This window comes from Phoxinus phoxinus, assembly GCF_949152265.1.
Source record: "Phoxinus phoxinus genome assembly, chromosome: 1".
NCBI classification, from domain to species: domain Eukaryota; kingdom Metazoa; phylum Chordata; class Actinopteri; order Cypriniformes; family Leuciscidae; genus Phoxinus; species Phoxinus phoxinus.
The window spans coordinates 21,729,817-21,751,308 of record NC_136876.1 but is presented as its reverse complement, the minus strand read 5'-3'; the positions used below and the strand labels follow the sequence as shown (position 1 = coordinate 21,751,308).

Below are 21,492 nucleotides of genomic sequence, written 5' to 3'. Positions count from 1 at the left end.
GACTGTGACCATAGGGACACAGCATTATCAATAGCTTTGGCTTTTGGGGTTGAAAATGTTTTAGAAACCAGAGCATGACAAAATTAAATGTAAAAGACAAAAAAACTGGAAACAGTTTCCACTCTTAAATCTATGAATTTTGCAAAAGTACAAAACAAAGCAAAAAAAAAACATAAATGTGGCTTTTCTTTAAGGATAGCTAAGAAAACAACGGTAGTGGACTTTAAACCCTCTGAAAATACAAACAATACACAATTCAACATGCACGTCAAAGTTACATATTTCACAATAATTGCATAAAATTTATAGAAAACTCCCATATAAAATAAATGATCAACTCACTCTGTATTGATGAACACAATTTGGATCTCACAGAGGGCCTATTGAGCACTATTTCTCCCCTCTGTATTTAACAAGAAATATATCACTTAACTGTTACACAAACAATTATACACATATTACTCATTACAGAACAGGCAAGTAAACAAAACAAACTTACGCTTTATGATTAGTCAATAAACCGTGTTTTTGACACGAGGAGAAACACTTCACGGATCACAATCAATCGTCATCAATCACAACTCAATCACATCGATGTTCTTCTCTCCAACTCAATATTTGGATAATACAAGTGAATATTTCACCCTTTTGGTGTTTTATCCAACTATTACTTGTATAATTACAAAGCATAGATGATGCAATACACACTCTGTTAACCGCGCTACTACCGCTCTTACTCTCGCGAGACTAACCAGACGAGATCTCACCCACCGAAATCTTAAAGGGCCAGCGTTATAATTTAACAGAATGGAACAGGTATCTATATACATCATTCACGCATTACTAGTCCTATATGACAATGATCCCCATTACCCATTTACATGTAAGAACTTTTTCCTTCCCCTGGTTACATATATATTTACATTTATTCATTTAGCAGATGCTTTTATCCAAAGTGACTTACAAATGAGAACAATAGAAGCAGTAAAACTAACAGTAGGACAACAATATGCAAGTGCTATGACCCCTCTCAGTTTAAAGCTACACTATGTAATTTTTTAAGTTGATTCTTAGCAAAAAAACACTTTTTTCTTTCAAAATGATATGTGCTCATTAATGTATAATTACTTCTACCAACTATTGGTTGAATGTTATAGCAAGCACACTCCCAGGTTTCCACTGGGGACAACTTATGGCCACTTGTCACCAGCACTGCCAGCTTGTCACCACCACAAGTATCCCCCTTACCCCCACCCCCACCCTCTGCTGCAATGGTGATGGTTGCCAACATGAGCACTCGTGCCCTGTGTGTGATCTGAGTGTGGATTGAGCAATTAGAGATTTGCTGACCTCCCACTTTGAGGTATTGCAAACAAATTATTAAGGACATCATTTTAGCCCTTAGGGGTTGTACTGGTATGAAAGGAGTTAATTATTACTTTTCTTCCTAAAATCTGATTAGCCTGTGAAAAAATGTTGTTCATACAAGACATGAATATTCCTTTAAAATAACAAAATTAAAATCTGCTTCATTTCTGTGCGTGTGTGTGCGCGTGTGTGGCATGGACAGCTTAAGAAGTGTTTTTTGTTCTAATAAGGGGAATGCCAGCCAATTAGAATGAGAAAAGATTTTAAGACACTCACTCTTATTATTAGCTGCTTAAAATAATTCTACGTTCCTGTCTGGTTTATAAATCAATCACAATTGTCTCATCCTCTTTTGCTCAGTCAGTTAAACTTTACTTTTGACAACCAATAATATACTAACAGTGAGAAGGCCTTGACACATGTTATTAAGACACTCCAGGGGGAAAAAAGTGTAATTAGTCTCCACTTTGTCAAGGTGAAATCTGTGAGCTGTCATGGCAAAAAATAGTGCTCTGATTAACTGCTTGGGTGGTAATTGGAGAAGGCTTATGTTCCTGGCCTATGATATGATTCTCATGCCATCACATATATGGAACCCTTGGAGTTTAAAACACTGGTTGTTTATTTATATAAAGAATACTCACACACCTATCCCAGTAAACCATGTTATTTATGAACATCATCAAAATTATTTTGGTACACAAACCATTAAGCTAGCTTCTTTGTATCAATAGGAAATTGTACAACTTTCAAACTTATGTGGATTTAAGAATAACAAAGACTGAACGCATGAATACTAATTATCTTAATTAGTTTGCTTGATGTTTTTTCTTGACCATCCAGTCACATAACAATATTTAAGGAAGGGTGGGCAATTTTGGAGAGGCTAGCAATAGCAGGCTAGCTTTAAAAGCATAAATTGTTTCTGAATGAAGAGCAAAATCCAGCATCTATTAGTTGTTTCTTTTTTTCCCTAATCTTTCATCTCGAACCTCATCATTTTTTCTTGTTTGTGCTCATCGATCCAGAAGGAACTGCATCCTTTATCTATTATAACACGTTTTTTTCCGCTTAGATCAGGAATGGATTTTCCAGTGCTTGATGTTTAATGATGAATAATTTAGGTCTTTCACACAGCTGCTCATACTAAATGTGTTGCACACAAATACACTATCAAATCGAGGTTCATGTCCAGATGATGTAGGCTGGATTGATATTGCGTGTGTGGCCTTTTCTTGTCTGGCTCACAGGGATTTAGAGGCTTGTTTGGGGCACAGGGGGATGGGAAACAGGGTCAGTCACACTCCAGTAGAGCCACAGTGGACATCCATGTGCACGTCTACTGGAGGAGGTCATTGGAAGATAAGAGTCACTTGCAAAAAAACGTCACTGAGCTTCAGGGAGTTGGTCTGGTAATAAAAGTTCACACAAAAAGGACAATTGTGTCATCATTTACTTATCACAATGTTGTTTCAGACTTTTGTGGTGTTATTTTTCCCTGCTTGGATTACAAATGGTCTTTACACAGCTCTTTGACATACAACACGATAGTCAGTTCATTCTCCATTTCACATATCCGGAGAATATTTGAAACATTCTCTTTTTTGACACATGCATGAACTAATGCCGTTTTGTGGCCAATATTGTCAAACATGGTGTGATGCATTGATAAGGCATCTGTGATTGGACACAACTCAGTTTCAGGGAAGAATATCAATGATTTTCTTTTAATATATATATATTTTAAATCAAACAAATCCATTGTATGGCTTCAGAAGATTATTGCTCAGTAGACACAACATGGGCTCATTTTATAATTTTATAATTTATTTTAAAACTCCAAAAACGTATACAATTCACTGCAGTTTTCAGTTGAAATGAACAATAGTGGCAGTAAAACACCAACAATTTGTATTTATTTTCACACAAATTATGATTAATGGAGCAGATTATTGAATTATTGACCTTATTTTCACACAGTTCCTTGCAAAGTACTATGTTATGACCTTAACTCAGTTATGGTTTGGGTAGGGTTTAGTGTACATGGTACATTAAACGCGACAGCATATTAACCTTTTAGCGCCACTCACCGGACATTTTATTCCCGAACTGCTACAGTATGTGCAACAATGTCATATAAAATGTTGCCAGATTCAACTTCAACTGTTTCACGCCACTCACTGCACATTTCACTTTGAAATTGAAGCCTGGTTTTCCAAGGGGTTGTGATATACTACTTTGTGTTCTGAACTGTCATTGTATGAGAAAAAGAGCTGTGTTAAATTAAAAAGTGTGTGTGTGTTTCACAGAAAAACAGCAGCATATGGATTTAAATACAAATTAACAAAAACATTAATGACTAGCACAATTTTCTTTTATCAACAATATTTTTTACACAGATATTTATGTTGTAAACACGAAAAACATTAAGCAGTTCTCTTTTTGAAGTGGCATAAAGCAACTGAAAACTGCAGGGGGTAAAATTAATGAGTTATGCAGTAAGAGTCAGATCTGTTAGCTGGTTGTTGTGTGGGAAACCACATCCTAACAGAAACATCTCTAAGAATATACCTTGTTAACATGATTTAATTAACAGAAAAGTAGAGCCACATCTGCAAGCAGCCATGTTTATCCACAAACACTTGCCAGCATTGTGTGTGTGTACGCGTGCACGTGTGTGTGTGTGCGTGCAGTTTGTACATCCGTAACTAATGAGAAAGTAATGTCAGAGGCAGCTGCTCAGAGTGTTGTGTGAACGAGGTCAGGGAACTGCATAAGCAGCAGATACTCTGCTGCTAAACGCCCAAAGCTTCTGTTTCCACAAGGACAACACTGGCCTCACAGCATCTTTCCTCAAGATAAAAGTCATCCTCACCCTCCACCATTGTTTGTCTACATTCATCCATCACACTAGCAATTGCAGCTCAGCCAAGCTTTCATCAGTTAACTGTGGAGGAAATTAAATCAAATAAAGACTTGAGGCGAAAACCTTTGAAATGCAGTATTTCCAGTAGCTACGTCTGTTTTTGAATGGCATGCAGGGGGGATTTTGTTTGTTTGTCTTTTAAATATAATAATTGGGGCTTTCAGTTTAAAAGTATTAAATTAACATTAACATTAACATTGTGTATATCAACATTTGCTTAGAAAAGCTCCCAAAATGAAGATAATTAATTACCGTATAATTGTACCGTCTTATGTTGACTGATAAGAAAATGTATATATTTATATATATATATATTAATCACTATTCAATCGGTCAGCTCTAACTGTAATATTACTAATCAAATTAGATGAGAAAGATATGAAATGAGAAAGCTTGACAGCACATTTGGCACTCAGTCAGATAACCTTTAATATGCAATTATAAATCAGAGGCACTATACAAAAACATCAGTGATGACTTGAGTTTAGACGTCAAGTCTCATCTCATCTCTTCTTCATAAATCTCTGAAGCTGGCGATTACCATTCAGAAGACGACGCGCCTTCCCATCTGTCACACAGAAAATTGCATCATCATTTTCACAATCCATCCATCCATCCTCCAGATGTCAGATGTTTTTTCTCCCCACCGTGTTTATCACAGATAGTTTTGATAGACGGGAGTTTATTTATATCCCTTGTTCTCAAACAAAATGTCGTTTCAGTACTTTGATCTTGCTGAACAATCCGACAAACAGTAAAAAATAATTAGCTGAGGTAGAGCTTCCAGCTGAGAAATGTTGTTTCGTCTCATGTTTGGGTAAAGGATCTGCTTAAAGAATAGTGACTCCATGTCTCTGTGAGAGATGCTTTTACAAGGGACATTCACGGATACTTTTTATCTTTATTCAAGGCCTCTAATGGAGTCACTCTCCGATGTCACTTTCAAGACATCTCATCTCTTTGATATGTTACCATCACAGCTGAATGGGTGTTTATATCTCAAGGAGGTCTGTAATACCTGGAGAAATATGTCTGTCCATTCCCATTCCCAATGACAGATGGGAAATAATTGGGCTATCTATCTATCTATCTATCTATCTATCTATCTATCTATCTATCTATCTATCTATCTATCTATCTATCTATCTATCTATCTATCTATCTATCTATCTATCTATCTATCTATCTATCTATCTATCTATCTATCTATCTATCTATCTATCTATCTATCTATCTATCTGTCTGTCTGTCTATCTGTCTGTCTGTCTGTCTGTCTGTCTGTCTGTCTGTCTGTCTGTCTGTCTGTCTGTCTGTCAATGTCTTGATGCTTAAAGCTAGAGGCTTTAAATACATTAGATTTTCTCCTATTGGAAAAGGTGAAAACTGCCCGCCGTCTGGACTCGCCTACAATTCAAGCATATAATTGCAGACTAACACATTTAATTAAAAACTACTGTTCTTTTCGCAAGGAAATGTTGTGGAAAGTCGTTGCCTCTCATGCTGATGTGATGTTGTTTTCTTTTTAAGTTTGATCTGCTAATGAGATACACAGGCAGAGAGATAAAGGCTTTGGTGCTGAGCAATGTCATCATTTGTTTCCTTGCATCCCTTGCAATAAATGAATTTCTCCATGACTAGCATCTTCCCGCTGAGATGACGCACAAATGCACCACTGAGGCAACTGCTAACTGTGTTTATGGGATTTGTGTGTTTGCATGTGCAAGTGCAAATGTGTTTATAGGCCTGTAGTGAATGTGAAATACATTAGTTTAATATTTACAAAAATGAGCATTCCAGAATGATTTTTTTTTTATAGACTCTTGATCACAGCGTATCACATAGTAATTGAAACTCCCATTTCTTTGTCAATTGACTGGAAATGTTATTGGCCGGAGACAACATGAAAATGACACATTTTTGATTGGTTGAGGTCAATTCAACAAAATCTCCCATCTCTCTGTTTTACATTTGTTTCCTTCGAGCTGTCAGAATTAATTGGAAAAGAGGTCAGAAGTTCATAGAGAGAGTGAAAGATGGATATTAATCCGCTCTTATGAGCATAAACATTTCAGCAGCCAATGGAACTTAAACTAATCAATGACATATTATGAACTTGTTTAAATAAGTGATGTAAAATCAATGCCATGTGTCTATTTATCATCCCTTAATAACCCTTAACAGGTTAACATTTCCAGAGAAAGGATAAGGAATAAACCCTCATGTTTCAGGCTACATTTCATCTGGCATAACTCAACTTTCAACATGCATGGAGAACATCAGCCCATTTTCCGTATGAACTGGTAATATGTCACATGTGATTCCTTTGCAGTGAGAGTCACATTTTTAAAAATAGAGGTTATTTGATGGTGCTTTCTTCTCATTTTTGGGCTGTTACCTTACATGATTCGTAGATGATTGAAACCGTTTGTGATGTTTTTCTATTGATTTTCGTTCCACAGAAAACTGCCCCTTTTTTATGAGAGTTTTCTTATAAATGATCATGCCTTTGTTTATTCTTCTGATCTGGGAAGTTTTGCTGCTTATCTAATGATGATGACAGCTTTGATTTGGAGGTCACTGTTGGTCTTTGGTCAGTCGTAAATACCGGCTCCAGCCTGAAGCTGATATCACAAGCAAGTTGACCTCTGAATCGCACTTCTGTTATGTATACCCAATAACTATAATCAGAGAAAGAAGCACAAAAAAAGGGTAAATTACAACACACGCTGCGAAAGAATACAAATGCATGAAGATCACTGAATGTCAAGATCAGAAGCGATTTTTAATCATCTATTTCAGAAAATGTTTGGTCGGGTTTTGAACCCAAGTCTTCTTGCATTCTAATCGAAAACTTGACTAACACATCTGACTTCTAACTATTGAAACGTTTTTCTTTCTTTTATCATGTTTTATCTTGCCAAGGCACAAAGTTGAGCCAAAACTGGCACTGAAGTCCCTTCATAAAAATAGCAGTATGACACCCCAATATGTCACATACAAATTCTCTCTCAGTTGTTCAATTGGCAAAGGTAAAACAAAACATCTGATAAAAATTTTAAGCAAATGTGTTGGTAAAAATAGCAGCTTACAGAGAAATGCATCTTGATGCTGTTCTATACTAGCATGAGAATATACAACATGACAACAAAGAATTGTGTGCATAAAATATTATTTAGCCTTTCTGCCTTTATGCTGTGATTTCCATTAGGGCAAAACCTTTCAACGCTTGATGACACAAATCTGGGTTGTCAGTCTGAAAGCCAAGTTCACTCAAAGTGCATTGAGTTAGCCTTCAACTTCTTGACCTGCTTTGAATATTTCAATTCTTTAAAACACTATCCTGACTGCCAGTTTAGTGTGTTGCTTATAAGAGCAGCTCTTCTGTCTGCTGAAGCCTTTCAGAAACGGGAAACCTGTTGTAAAATGCTGAAATGTTGGAGTGTAGTTTTTTAAAGCAGCAGCCTGATCCAAATGTTTCTCCTGAGGCACTGGTGACATTTTCTGCAGTATAAAACACACAAAGAAGGACTGTTAGGCACCATGTTTAATATCGTTTTCAGTACCAAACCATTTTGCATTGCTTTTATCACCGTGACAATAAAATTTTAATGGATATGAATAAAGCGAATCAAATCGAACGATGGGAAAACTTTCCTGTAGCTCAGTGGTAAGAGCATTGCGTTAACAACGCAAGGTTGTGGGTTCGATCCCAGGGGATTGCACATACCTATGTATAAATGTATAGGACAATGCAATGTGAGTCGCTTTGGATAAAAGCGTCTGCCAAATGCATAAATGTAATTGTAAATGTAAAACAACACATTTCACTGTGAAGTTTTGACAATTTTTTTTACTTTGGTCATTATTTAACTACCGGTATGATTTTCTATCTTCTGTGGAACATGAAAGAAAATATTTTGAGAGATGTATCAGTTGTTTTTTTGTTGTTGTTTTTTTGTCCAAAGTCAATGGGCACCAAAACTGTTTGTTAGCTAAATTTTTTTCAAAATACGTCTTGTGTGCTACATATAAGAAAGTCAGTCATCAAGTCAGTCGGTTTTTAATCAATTGACTCCCTTTGTATATGTCATACGAGTTCTGATAGGAACTATGCGTACTTGAAGATGCAACTGCTTCACACAGTCGGTGTGCCATTTAAAGATAAACATAATGTGCTCTGATGGGACTGCATGCTGAGAAAACTCAAAGACACAATGGATCTACCAATACAACAAAATGAAGTCAAGCTGCGCGTGTATTCACACCCTGTGAAAAAGACAACTAAAAGCCTTGATGAGAAGAGTGTTTTTCATCTAACATCTTAACTCTTTCTTTCCATCTTTCGCCTCCTCCATCTTTCCTTCCCCTCCATTCTCAGGAGTATCCGGTGTCTGAGAAATATCATCCACTGGAACCTGATTACGGCATTTATCCTGCGAAATGCCACCTGGTTTGTTGTGCAGCTCACCATGAATCCAGAGGTGCATGAGAGCAATGTGGTGAGTAAACACATACGGAGAAAAATATTCTCTCCTTCTCCTATTACCTTTCCTTTCAAAATACACAACAATTGGTGCACACATAATCTGTTATTCTTTCTCACAATATGTGCACACCCGCTCTTTTTCTTCAATCCATTGTTCGGTCTCACTATTTCCCTCTCTTCAAGCCGCTGTTATTCCCTCATTCTGTTGGCACGCATGCAGAGAAACACAAGTTTATTAATTGCATTCAAAAACTGTCCCTGACACCTGGGTCTCCGTTTCTGCACTCATTACAGGCGTGGAAATCTAACTGGCACTAGACTTGTATCTGTGGGTGTTTTTGGGAGGAATGCAAACAGCTCATCGTCCACTATGCTTCCCTGAGAATTAATTACCCTCCACATTTCTGTGCTTCCTTAATCAACTCATCTGAGTCGAGCAATTAATTCATCTACCACCACGTCTATATCAGTCCCAAAGGGCTCTTCCGTCTTACATTCAAATTCAACCTCATACTCTATGATGCACATGGCTTTTCGGATGGTATCAGAGTTCGATTCCACCATGTTTGTCCTTGATACTTATCTTTTGCTGTTGCCAAAGCATAATTTGTATCTATTTATCTGTATTTTATGCAAGGGCCGACTTAATTGCCTCTTCATGCTAAGATTTTGCACAGCAGCACATTAATTCTACCTCTGAACTCCCCTAGAGAAAAACTTGCAAGGCGTTTTCAGGCGGAAGTGGTGATTACACATTCCTCCGGGTCTGTATATAGATAGAAGTGGCCTAATTCTCCTAGTTTACATTCAAATAAAGCTCCTTTGAGATGTTTAAAAGTGATCAGAAATTATTTGAAGACAATTGCTCACTATTGACCTGTCTAGATTAAATAAAATTAGCTTTATTGGACAAAATGGAGAGCTGTCTGTTGTAACTGTGAATAAAATAGTGTAAATATACAATGCCATTGATGCACTTGTGTTGATACGTTTCAATTACGGTTCAAGCAAGTGATCCCAGTTGCCATGTGGTTTATACAAAGAACATCTTGACTCATTCGATCCGCTTCGCTTAATGAAGTTGAGCTTTGCATTGTCTTTTTTGCTCTAGGCTGTGTACAAGATGCATTCTTTTAGGAAAGGCTCACAAGTCAGAGCCAACTGCTTTTCATTGAGTTTTATAGCGCAAAATGACACATTTATTGTGAAAAGTGTCACTTTGTGGAAAATTTACACTATGCCAGTTAATGAAAGACTTTGTTCTGTAAATAACTGCAAAATTAGCAATAAAGATCCTACAGAAGCTTGTAATCTCTACAAGGTCCTAAATTCCTGTCACACCAGGGAGCCTATTATGAAAGAGGGTTGTAAAAATAAAGAAGTACTTCTGAGAGCTTGAAGGCTTTATGACTGAGAGAGCTTTTCATTTTTTCCCACTATTTCACATGTCGAAATAAAATCGTTACCACATATACATGTAATGGTCTGTGGACTATTAGTTCACTGATTAATGCCTGGAATAAATGAGTCTACAATAGTTTCTCAAGCCCATAAGGCTATAAGTGTTAGACTGAGATTTTGCTTTCTCCTACAGATTGTGAGAAAAGTCACCCCTTTTAACGAGAAGCCGCAGGTCTGAAAGTTTATAATATTTCAGTGACACTTGAATTCCCACTTCTGTCATAACTCACAGCTGTGTTCTTCAATCTTGAGTCGAGAGTGACATATTTTTTATCTTTGTGTGAGACAACAACATGACAGAGCTCAGTTATGAGATATGCCCTAAACAAAAGAGCGGAGGCTGGGATTAAACAGGGCCCTGACACACACAGAATCCAGTATGACTCTTGCAAATGTCAGGAGCGTCTCATCTTTTTCATCCAGATGCAGTACTGTCACACTGTCCGTTAAACCTTAAACATCTGTCATTCACATGTGTTTGATTTATTTTTCTCTGTCAGTTGGTTTATTAATCAGCTTTGTTTATATGTGTATACAAAAAGTATATACCCTATATTGCAGAACAACATTGGGTCTGTAATGTAATGCTTATAATGCTCTCCTGGCTGGTCTCCCAGCTTGCACTGTCAAACCTCTGCAACTGATCCAGAATGCTGCAGCTACAGTAGAGTGGTCTTCAACGAGCCGAAGAGAGCACACGTCACTCCTCTCCTCACAAAATTGCACTGGTTGCCAGTTGCCGCTCGCATCAAATTCAAGTCACTCACAGTTGCCTACAGAACAACCACTGGCACTGCTCCCTTGAACCTTAACTCATTACTTCAGACTTATGTGCCATCCAGAAACTTGCGCTCTGCAAGCAAGCGGCGTCTGGTGGTGCCATCCCAAAGAGGCACGAAATCTCTCTCTCAGACCTTTACCATGACTGTTACCTGCTGGTGGAATGATCTGCCTAACTCAACCAGAGCTGCTGAGTCCGTAGCCATTTTTAAGAAATTGCTGAAGACGTATCTTTTTCGCCAGCACTTGATCATTCCCTAAAAATAGCGTGGATTATTTTGCATTTGTACGCACAGGATAACTTCTCTCGAAAAATCAAGTGTGCCATTCTCATCAGTTTTCACAATAAACACCTTTTATACAGACCCAGATTACAGATCTCTCATTAGCCAGCTGTACATACGCGTATATCTGGGTTATTCAGAGAAACTTTGCTGCTGAAGGCTGTGATGCAGTTCCCTTTCGAGGGAACTCGCGCTGCGTCGAAATGACGCCATGGGAACGCCTCCAGCGTGCACGCGTCTGAAGCATCACTGTCAACTTAGTCCAATGGAATGAATGAACGAACGCCACGGGCGGGTGACGTCATGACCAGGAATTAATAAAAGCACATCCGGTGAAAACCGGCATTAGCTTTTTCTGTCTCAGCAAAGCGATCTGTGTCATTCTGTCTGTCCTATTTACTGTTGTCTGTATCTCATATATATATATATATATTATGGCGAAACAATTGTACAAGCAGTGTGCTTCTCCCTGCCCGCGTTATTTAACGGGTGGGGACACACACGAGCTTTGTGTGATGTGTTTGGGAGTGGAGCACTGGGAGCAGGTACCGCTTCGCATGCTCCGCTCCCGCCTGTCACTCTTTGACGAGAGTGGCCAGGCTCGCGATCCTCAGGGTGCTGGACCCGCTGCTGCCGAGGCAGCACGGAGAAGGCATACTTGGGGATCGCAAATGGATCTCTCAGCGGGGTTGGAGACGGGTCCGAGGACCTTATCTCCTCCTTTAGCTGAGGGATCCAGCGCTCTTTCTCCGGTGTCGGAAGCCCGCCCTGCGGCTTCTTCCGCCCGGAGAGAGAGCACAATGCTTCATTGCTCTAGCTCCGAGGAGTTAGATGTGATAAGCGTTCATGGTGACACAATCACGGGGGAAGAGGATTCGCCATCTCTTTCCCCAGCATATGATGAGCTGGTGGAGGTGATTACTAGGGCTGTTGATAAATTAAAAATTGATTGGCCAGCCGAGAGAGTTGGCGCTCGTCCTAAAAGCAAATTAGACGAGCGTTTTCTCTCTTCTAGTGTTTCACCTCCATCGCGGGGTCTTCCCTTTTTCCCCGATCTGCACAGTGAGCTGTCTAGATCGTGGAATAAGCCATACTCGTCCCGTCTTTTCAGTCCCCAAGTCCATATATATTCAGATATTAGGGGACTGAAAGAGTATGGATATGGGGCGATGCCGCCGGCCGAACAGACGCTCGCGAGCTATCTGTCTCCCGGTTCAGCATCGTCCCTGAAGGCCCCGCCCCTTCCCACTAAACCCCTGAAGACAACATCTAATTTAGTGGGAAAAGCATATACGGCAGCAGGTCAGGCTGGAGCATGTCTGCATACTATGGCAGTGCTCCAGGCATATCAGGCTGATCTGCTGGGGGATTTGGACAAGAGTGAGGGAGTTAGTTCAGATGATGTTCGCGAACTTCGTCGGGCAACAGATTTGTCTCTCAGGGCGACCAAGGAGACCGCCAGAGCAATTGGGCGGTCTATGGCAGCACTTGTAGCTACTGAGAGGCATCTTTGGTTAAATTTAGCGGAGATTAAAGATAAAGATAGATATTTTCTTCTTGACGCTCCTCTTACACCTGATGGTCTCTTCGGCGACTCTGTTAATTCGGTCGTCGAGAGATTCCAGACGGTTAAGAAACAGTCTGAAGCTTTTAAAATATTTCTCCCTCGCCGTGTTCAACCCCCTGAGACTGCTGGGCGTGAGCAGCCTCAGCCGTCAAGCTCGTCATATCGTGGCCAACAAAAAGAGAGTGTTGCGTCTCGTGCACCTCCACAAAAATACTGGAGGCAGACCCAACACTCTCAGTCGAAGTCTTCTAAGCAGAAGCCGGATCTGAGGACCGTTCTTCAAGCGAAGAAGGCTTCGGCTCAGAAAAGGTCCTGACGCCACCGGTGTCAGACCTGTGAGAGTAGCCCCAACCGAAATGAAACGGTGTACACCTCAGTATACGGTGCCCGTTCCACGTCGGTGCTCTCACGGGACCGTTCTGCCAACCCCGCCACCCTTGGTGCCTCGGGGCGCAGCGGTCTCCAGCGAGTCTCTGGCGCAGTGTCAACTCGACATTGCGTCGGACTCGCGCCCTCTGAGGGGGGTTCAAAAACAGTCAGATCGGGTGTTTCCTGCCAGTATGCTTCAGGTCCCCGAGCTGGCTGTCTCGATTATACCAGAGGCCAGCCTCGAGAGGCTGGTACCCTTAGTAGATTTTCTGACAGAGTGGAAGAATCTGCCAAATATATCTCATTGGGTCCTGCAGATAGTAGAAAGGGGTTACAAAATCCAGTTTGGGTCTCGTCCACCACGCTACAACGGGGTGTTACTCACGATAGTTCATCCCGAGCAGGCTCTGGTAATGGAGCAAGAGGTGAAAGCTCTATTAGCGAAGGGGGCTATAGAGCAGGTGTACTCGCCCGACAGAGAATCGGGTTTTTACAGCCGTTATTTCATTGTTCCAAAAAAGGATGGAGGACTGCGTCCTATTCTAGATCTTCGTCTGTTGAATCGTACAGTACAGAAACTCAAGTTCAAGATGCTGACACTCAAGCAGAACGTGATCCAAATCAGATCCGAGGACTGGTTTGTCACGATAGACCTGAAAGACGCATACTTCCATGTCTCCATCCTCCCTCAGCACAGGAGGTTCCTGAGGTTTTCTTTCGGGGGCAAAGAATACCAGTATCGGGTACTTCCATTCGGTCTAGCTTTATCACCCCGCACGTTCACGAAGTGCGTAGATGCAGCTCTGGCCCCGCTCAGGCTGCAGGGCATACGCATTCTGAATTATATAGACGACTGGCTGATTCTAGCGGAGTCAGAACAGTTGGCGGTTCGGCATCGAGATGTCGTCCTCGCTCATATAAAGAAATTGGGGTTGAGGCTCAATACCAAGAAGAGTGTGCTTTCTCCATTACAGAGAACCACTTTTCTGGGTGTGGTCTGGGATTCAGTCACGATGCGGGCCGTTCTATCGCCCGCTCGTGTAATTGCTATCCTCTCAGCCACGAAAGAGCTAAAGCTAGGCCAGTCACGCACTGTAAAACAGTTCGAGAGACTGTTAGGCCTCATGGCAGCGGCGTCCAATGTGATACCCTTTGGCCTGCTGTACATGAGACCTTTGCAGTGGTGGCTCAGGACCAGAGGGTTCTCCCCGAGGGGAAACCCGCTCCGTATGATCAAGATCACGCGGCGGTGCCTCCGCGCCTTGGTAATATGGAAGAAACATTGGTTCCTTTCCCAGGGTCCGGTGTTGGGAGCTCTTTGCCATCGAGTTGCTATCTCGACAGATGCTTCCCTCACCGGCTGGGGAGCGGTAATGGAAGGCCGTTCAGCTCAGGGTCTGTGGAGGAGTCATCATCTTTCTTGGCACATCAACTGCCTGGAGATGATGGCTGTCTTCAACGCGTTGAGATATTTCCTCCCAGACCTGAGGGGCCATCATGTGCTCGTCCGGACAGACAACACATCGGTGGTCTCTTATATAAATCGTCAGGGGGGTCTGCGATCGCGTCCACTTTGCAAACTGGCGCACCAGATCCTCCTGTGGTCCTTCAGGAAGATACTCTCTCTGAGGGCAGTGTATATTCCAGGGGTCCAGAATATAGGAGCAGACACCCTGTCGAGGCAGGGGCTGAGGCCAGGGGATTGGAGACTCCACCCCGAGGCGGTGGAGCAGATATGGGAATTTTACGGCCAAGCAGAAGTGGATTTGTTCGCGTCTCATCACACGACGCACGGTCCACCTGGCCGAGGCTTCGCCTGTACGCATTTCCCCCTGTTGTTCTGCTTCCAGGAGTTCTGGAGAGAGTCCGCCAGGACGGAATAAGCCTACTGCTTGTAGCACCACGCTGGCCGAGTCGAATTTGGTTTGCGGACCTAATTCATCTCCTCAACGGCCCTCCCTTGGAGATCCCGATCAGGAGAGACCTACTGTCTCAGGCTGGGGGCACAATATTTCACCCCCGGCCGGAGATGTGGAAACTATGGGTTTGGCCTCTGAGGGGGACCAACTCATAGGGAGTGGTCTCTCAACCGAGGTTGTTGAGACCATTCTAAGCTCCAGAGCTCCAGCTACGAGGAAACTTTATGCATTAAAGTGGAGAGCTTTTTCTTCCTGGTGCCACCAGCATCAGCGGGACCCAGTTAACTGTTCTGTGAACACAGTGCTAGAGTTCTTGCAAGATCGTTTTTCGTCAGGTCTTTGTCCTTCCACTCTCAAGGTCTACGTGGCAGCCATTGCGGCTTTCCACGCCCCTGTGGGTAGTACATCGTTGGGTCGAGACCCCCTGATTATACGTTTCCTTCGTGGCACTTTGAGGCTAAGGCCTGCAACTCGCACTAGGGTGCCGGCTTGGGACCTCTCTATAGTGCTAGAAGGCCTGTCTGGGGCTCCCTTCGAGCCCCTAGATTCGGTTTCAGAAAAATTTCTTACTTTTAAGACCATCTTTCTGCTAGCTATTTCGTCCCTCAAAAGAGTCGGAGACCTTCAGGCCCTTTCGGTTTCTCCCACGTGCCTTGAGTTTGCACCCGGGATGGTCAAGGCGTTCTTATACCCCAAACATGGATATGTTCCAAAAGTGCCTACCAATATTCCGAGGCCTATTGTGCTGCAGGCTTTCTGTCCTCCTCCGTTTAATTCTCTGGACCAGGAAAAGCTGAACCTTTTGTGTCCAGTGCGAGCACTGGACACATATGTTCATCGGACTTCTCCTTGGAGAAAATCCGATCAGTTGTTTGTTTGCTTTGGATCACCCAAAAAAGGTCTTCCTGCCTCTAAGCAGACAGTTAGCAAGTGGATAACCGAGGCTATTTCTCTTGCTTATGAGTCCTCTGACCAACCGTGCCCTTTGGTGGTCAGAGCTCATTCTACTAGGAGTATGGCGGCCTCTAAAGCCCTTTTATCTGGGGTTTCTCTCCAAGACGTTTGTGATGCGGCAGGTTGGTCCTCACCGCTCACATTCGTGAGGTTTTATAGCCTGGACCTGGATGCTGCCCCAGGGTCTCAGGTGCTTACTGCTTAGTGTTAGTTGACAACAGTCTGACACGCAGGCATTTGTAAGTCTGGCGGTGTGGGTATACTCGTTCCCATGGCGTCATTTCGACGCAGCGCGAGTTCCCTCGAAAGGGAACGTCTCAGGTTACTAATGTAACCATTGTTCCCTGAGAAGGGAACGAGACGCTGCGTCGCCCTGCCATACTTCCTGCATCCCTGTGATCGGCTTGCTTCGACATTTCAAAGCTAATGCCGTTTTTCACCGGATGTGCTTTTATTAATTCCTGGTCATGACGTCACCCGCCCGTGGCGTTCGTTCATTCATTCCATTGGACTAAGTTGACAGTGATGCTTCAGACGCGTGCACGCTGGAGGCGTTCCCATGGCGTCATTTCGACGCAGCGTCTCGTTCCCTTCTCAGGGAACAATGGTTAAATTAGTAACCTGAGACGTTTTTCTTACTCTTAAACTCTATGATGGAATGTATTTAAGATTAAATTCAATTGTATTATTTAATAATTTTGTTATATAATTGTATATATGGATTACATAATTATGGTCAATTAATGCAATATACTGTAATATAATTATAGTCATATTAGGATGAAATATAACTTTTATAACACAATTAAAAGTAATGAGTAAATGCTTTTGCGTACGTGTGGTTTCAGTTGTTCCTATATTTTTGTCAATTTAGAATAACGTGGTAAAGTAAACAGCCTTTAATGAACTGGGTTAAATGATTAAATCCAGTTAAAAGTAGATATACGCTTTTCGGCAAAACAGTATTCACTGTAATCCCGAATAAATTAGCAAAACTCAAATAATTTGAGGTCATCGGTTACAGTTACAATTGCAGATTTTTATTTTGTACTCACATTTTTTTTGCTCTTAACTTGTTAACTTGTTTACTTCAAATATTTGAGTAAGCTAATTCATACACAACTTGAACTTATCAACTTAACTATGAAAACTCTCAATGTAAATATTTTTGGAAACTTGATGGTAACCCCCCCCAAAAAACCAACATAACAGAAACTCTTCTAAACTAGCATTAAAAAACATTAAACACTGCTAAATCTCCCACTTAACATTAATCTGGCAAAACACACACATTATATAACACTTAATTTTAGCATTTACTCTCCCTTTTGAATGTCATGGCAAAGCATGCTGGGAAATAGAAATATCCGCACAGTTTCAGTTACATGTAAGTTTATCTAAATAAAAAAAAAACAAGTTTGTAAAACTCAAAACAATGAAACAATTCAACTTACTTAAAATGTGTTAGTTTTGTGAACTCAAAAGAAAAAGAAAGTTCTAAATACTCATAAAATTTAATTCAATGGAACACATTTGTATAATTTGAGTTGGCTCTACTCAAACCAATTAATTATTTTGAGTGTCTGGGTTTACAGTGTTCTTCAGGAAATATATCAATTGCTCAAACAAGTATTCTTAAACTAGTGGTGATTATTGGATCATCAAGGACAGCTGGTTGATATGTGGGTGTGGCTAAGACACTTTTCTTTCTTCCCAGTCCATACAATACTTTTTGGAACAGTTATACTGTACATTTTCATCCAGCCTATTACTTTGTAAGAATTTTTACCAATAAAAAAAAATACATACTTGGGGTGCAGGGTTTACCTCTTATATATACAGTATGGGAAACAAAAGCCTCTAAGTGACAACTGAAATGTTCTTCTAAAATTAGCATTTTTATCAAGCTTGTATATTTAAGTTCAGTAATTTCACTTAAATGACAATTAATAGGTAATTTCCATTGCCATTAAAGTGAAATAATTGAACATAAACATACAAGCTTGATAAAAATGATCATTCTAGAAGAAAATTTCAGATGGCAGTTAGAGGCTTTTACATCTGAAGTCTTAATAATAACAACACTGTTGTTGTTGTTGTTGTTGTTGTTGTTATTATTACTTCAGTATTTACTGATAAACTATCTATTTATAGGAACTATTTAATTCATACTGTACACCTATAATATTTACTATAAAATCTAACACTTTACAGATTATATATGAAACCTTGTGATTTGTGCCAACCTTCTGCAGTGTTTTCTACTAGGCCCTACATTTGATCTGTCAAACCCATACATATTTTGATATTCAGATAGGACCATGAGAGGTATTGTACTTCTGATAGACCTGTCATGAGAAGTGATAACCTACTGGCTATTATCATACTTTCAGAACAACCGCCCATCTGTAATTTTCTTTCTTTTGGAGTAGAAAGGTTTTATCCCCTGCTTGGTGTTTGAACTCAGCTTCAATCATAAAGAGTAGACATTCCACACACACGTAATCACGCAAAAGCTTTCATTTCCTCAAGCTATTAAAATAAAAGCTTTTTAAAACAGAATAGTTACAAGAAGTGGTGATCTACTAGGGTACAATTTAGGACAGTTTCTAAACATCTAACTTGATTTCTCTTTCTCTCATCGCTCTCAGATCTGGTGCAGGCTGGTCACAGCAGCGTATAATTATTTCCATGTGACCAACTTCTTCTGGATGTTTGGAGAGGGCTGCTATCTGCACACAGCCATAGTTCTGACATACTCCACAGACAAACTGAGGAAATGGATGTTCATCTGTATAGGCTGGTGTAAGTATCCCATGATGCACAACTCTGGAAATTATCCAGTTTTGGATAATGCACCTGTTTCATAGAATGACCCTGAACATGTCCGTTTGGCGTTTACTTTAAAATTAACCTGACACACGATACAAAACCCATATTGTGTATTTGGGTGGGTTTTAAGACATCAGTGGAAAGTAGTTTTGATTAAAGATTGAAAAATGCTGTCATCATTTACTCACCCTTGTGTTGTTCCATTCCCATGAGACTTCGGAATACAAATGAAGATATTTGTTATAAAATCTGAGCCAGTTCTTTACTGCTATGCTACTACCACTTTGACACTTCAAAAGGTTCATAAAGAGATTGTAAAACTAATCTATATGATTAGTTTAGTTTAGTTAAAATTTTCTGAAGAGACATGATCGCTTCATATGCTGAACAGATTTAATTTGGGCTTTTATTCACATTTAAACATTGATCAGTGAACATAAACAGAAACTCTACCATACGTGTTTGACATGTGAGAACAACCCTCTTGTGGAAGCTCAATCAAGCTGCATAACACAAGAATGAACCTGGTTCTCACACGTCAAGCGAACATGCTTGAGCTTTCATTTATCATAACTGATGTGTGCGTTGATGAATGTTTATGAAAAAAAGCCTAAATTAAAAAGCACTGCCACAGTCCTATTTTTACACTATCTTAACACTATCCTTCTTATTTATCAACCCCCCTACAAACAACAAATATGGTTTCACCGGACTCCGAGTGATGATCAATCGATAGGTGATCTGACCAATCACACTTCGTCATCCGCCATTTTGTCTGACAAAGTAGTCAGGAGAGTTAGTAGATTACCACTCTATTAGTAGAGTGTTGTCAGTCTCCTCTCTGCTCCGCGATGTATTTTTCACTGCGTGAGAACATGGTGTGGCGTGAGAGCGGCGTAGCTTGTCGGACATAGCGACAGTAACTACGGGGGGCGGGTCTTTGCGAATGGTCAATTCATATGGATTAGGTTTGGTCGTTGCGTATAGCTGTCAATGAAGGAACAGAAATATCTTCATTTGTGTTCCGAATATAAACAAAAGTAGAGTCAATTATTATTATTTTTAAAGAGAGTAATTAATGACAGAATTTCCATTTTTGGGTGAACTAACCCTTTAAGGAGACAAACACAGCAAGATTAGGATTGTGCATTACAGTACATGAACTATGAAGGCTAAAAAAAGGTCAGTTCTGATTTTATGTTGCCTTTAAAGTACATCATTGATTTAATTACTTTTTGATTAATAACTTGAAAAAGAGACACAGCTACAGTAGTAGATAATTACACTAATGAGGACTGCAATTTGATCAGGTTCTCTTCTGAACCATGGGTGAGTTATTATGCAAATAAACAAGCCTTGGATTTTCCTCATTAGAAATGCATTGCAAATGAGTCATTACCGAGGATTTATCACACAGTCCCTTAATAGTATCAATTATACTGTTTGTACAATGTCTTTGATTTTCAAAGTAAGTGAGTGGAAATTTGCTCTGCTTTTTTCCAAAGGTATTCCATTCCCCATTATCGTCGCATGGGCCATAGGCAAGCTCTACTATGACAATGAAAAGTGAGTTTGCTGATGCTTTGACATTTTCTTCCCTTTTTATCTCTGTACAATATCTGAATTTTTCTCTACACACACACAAACTCCCTCACCTCATTTACAATAAAAGCAATTAAAGGTTAGATTAACCCCAATTATCTCCATCATCTACCCTCGTCTTGCTCATTAAACAATCGATCCACGATAAAGCCAGAGAAGCGTTCTGTAAGTGATGCTAATTAACGCCTGCTACTCACACAATTGATGAGTGACACTGATGTAAACATCCCAGAGTTCAATAGTAGTCAAGACTTGACATATACATTAAAAGATCTTCTAAATAAAAAGACTCTTTACAATAAAAACTAAGAAATTATGAAAATGTATTTTATTAGACACTTTTGAAGAATGGATTAGGGCGGATATTCTTCTAAAGCCCACATTAACTTCTTTAGTCCCAAGATGGGACACTACAAAGAAACGATGTTTCATTGTGAAGATTTTTAATTTATTCAAATTAAATAGGGGTAGAGTGGTATATAATATCCATTGTCCGGGCCTTATATGTGGGGTTAAATGCATGAAATGCTGTCTTCTGCACGTGAAATACTAATAGTTTTACCATGTATAATATGAATTAAATAATAGTTAGATGAATTAGATGTATTGTGTCATTATGTCACAAGTAAGTAGGGAGTGTAATAATTTGTGGGTGGATGGATGGATGGGTAGATGCGTGGATGGTTTGGATAGATGAATGGATGGGTAGATGCGTGGATGGTTTGGATGGATGGATGGATGGATGGATGGATGGATGGATGGATGGATGGATGGATGGATGGATGGATGGATGGATGGATGGATGGATGGATGGATGGATGATTGGATGTAAGGATGGGTGAATGCATGGATGGATGGATAAAAGGGACGTTTTATTTCATTTAGACTGTGTATAGAAAAGTAGAAACATTGCCAAATTTAAACTTAATGTGTGAATTGTTGTT

General features: G+C 40.3%; 1 protein-coding gene across 1 annotated transcript in view; it reads left to right on the top strand.

Moving 5' to 3' along the window:
- Positions 1-21,492, top strand: part of crhr1 (corticotropin releasing hormone receptor 1) — a 121,693-nt gene that overhangs the window by 84,334 nt on the left and 15,867 nt on the right. The window contains exons 7-9 of the mRNA XM_079635457.1: positions 8,673-8,793; positions 18,766-18,919; positions 20,452-20,512. Of these exons, the coding sequence (XP_079491583.1) occupies positions 8,673-8,793; positions 18,766-18,919; positions 20,452-20,512 (336 nt within the window). The remainder of the gene's footprint in view (positions 1-8,672; positions 8,794-18,765; positions 18,920-20,451; positions 20,513-21,492) is intronic.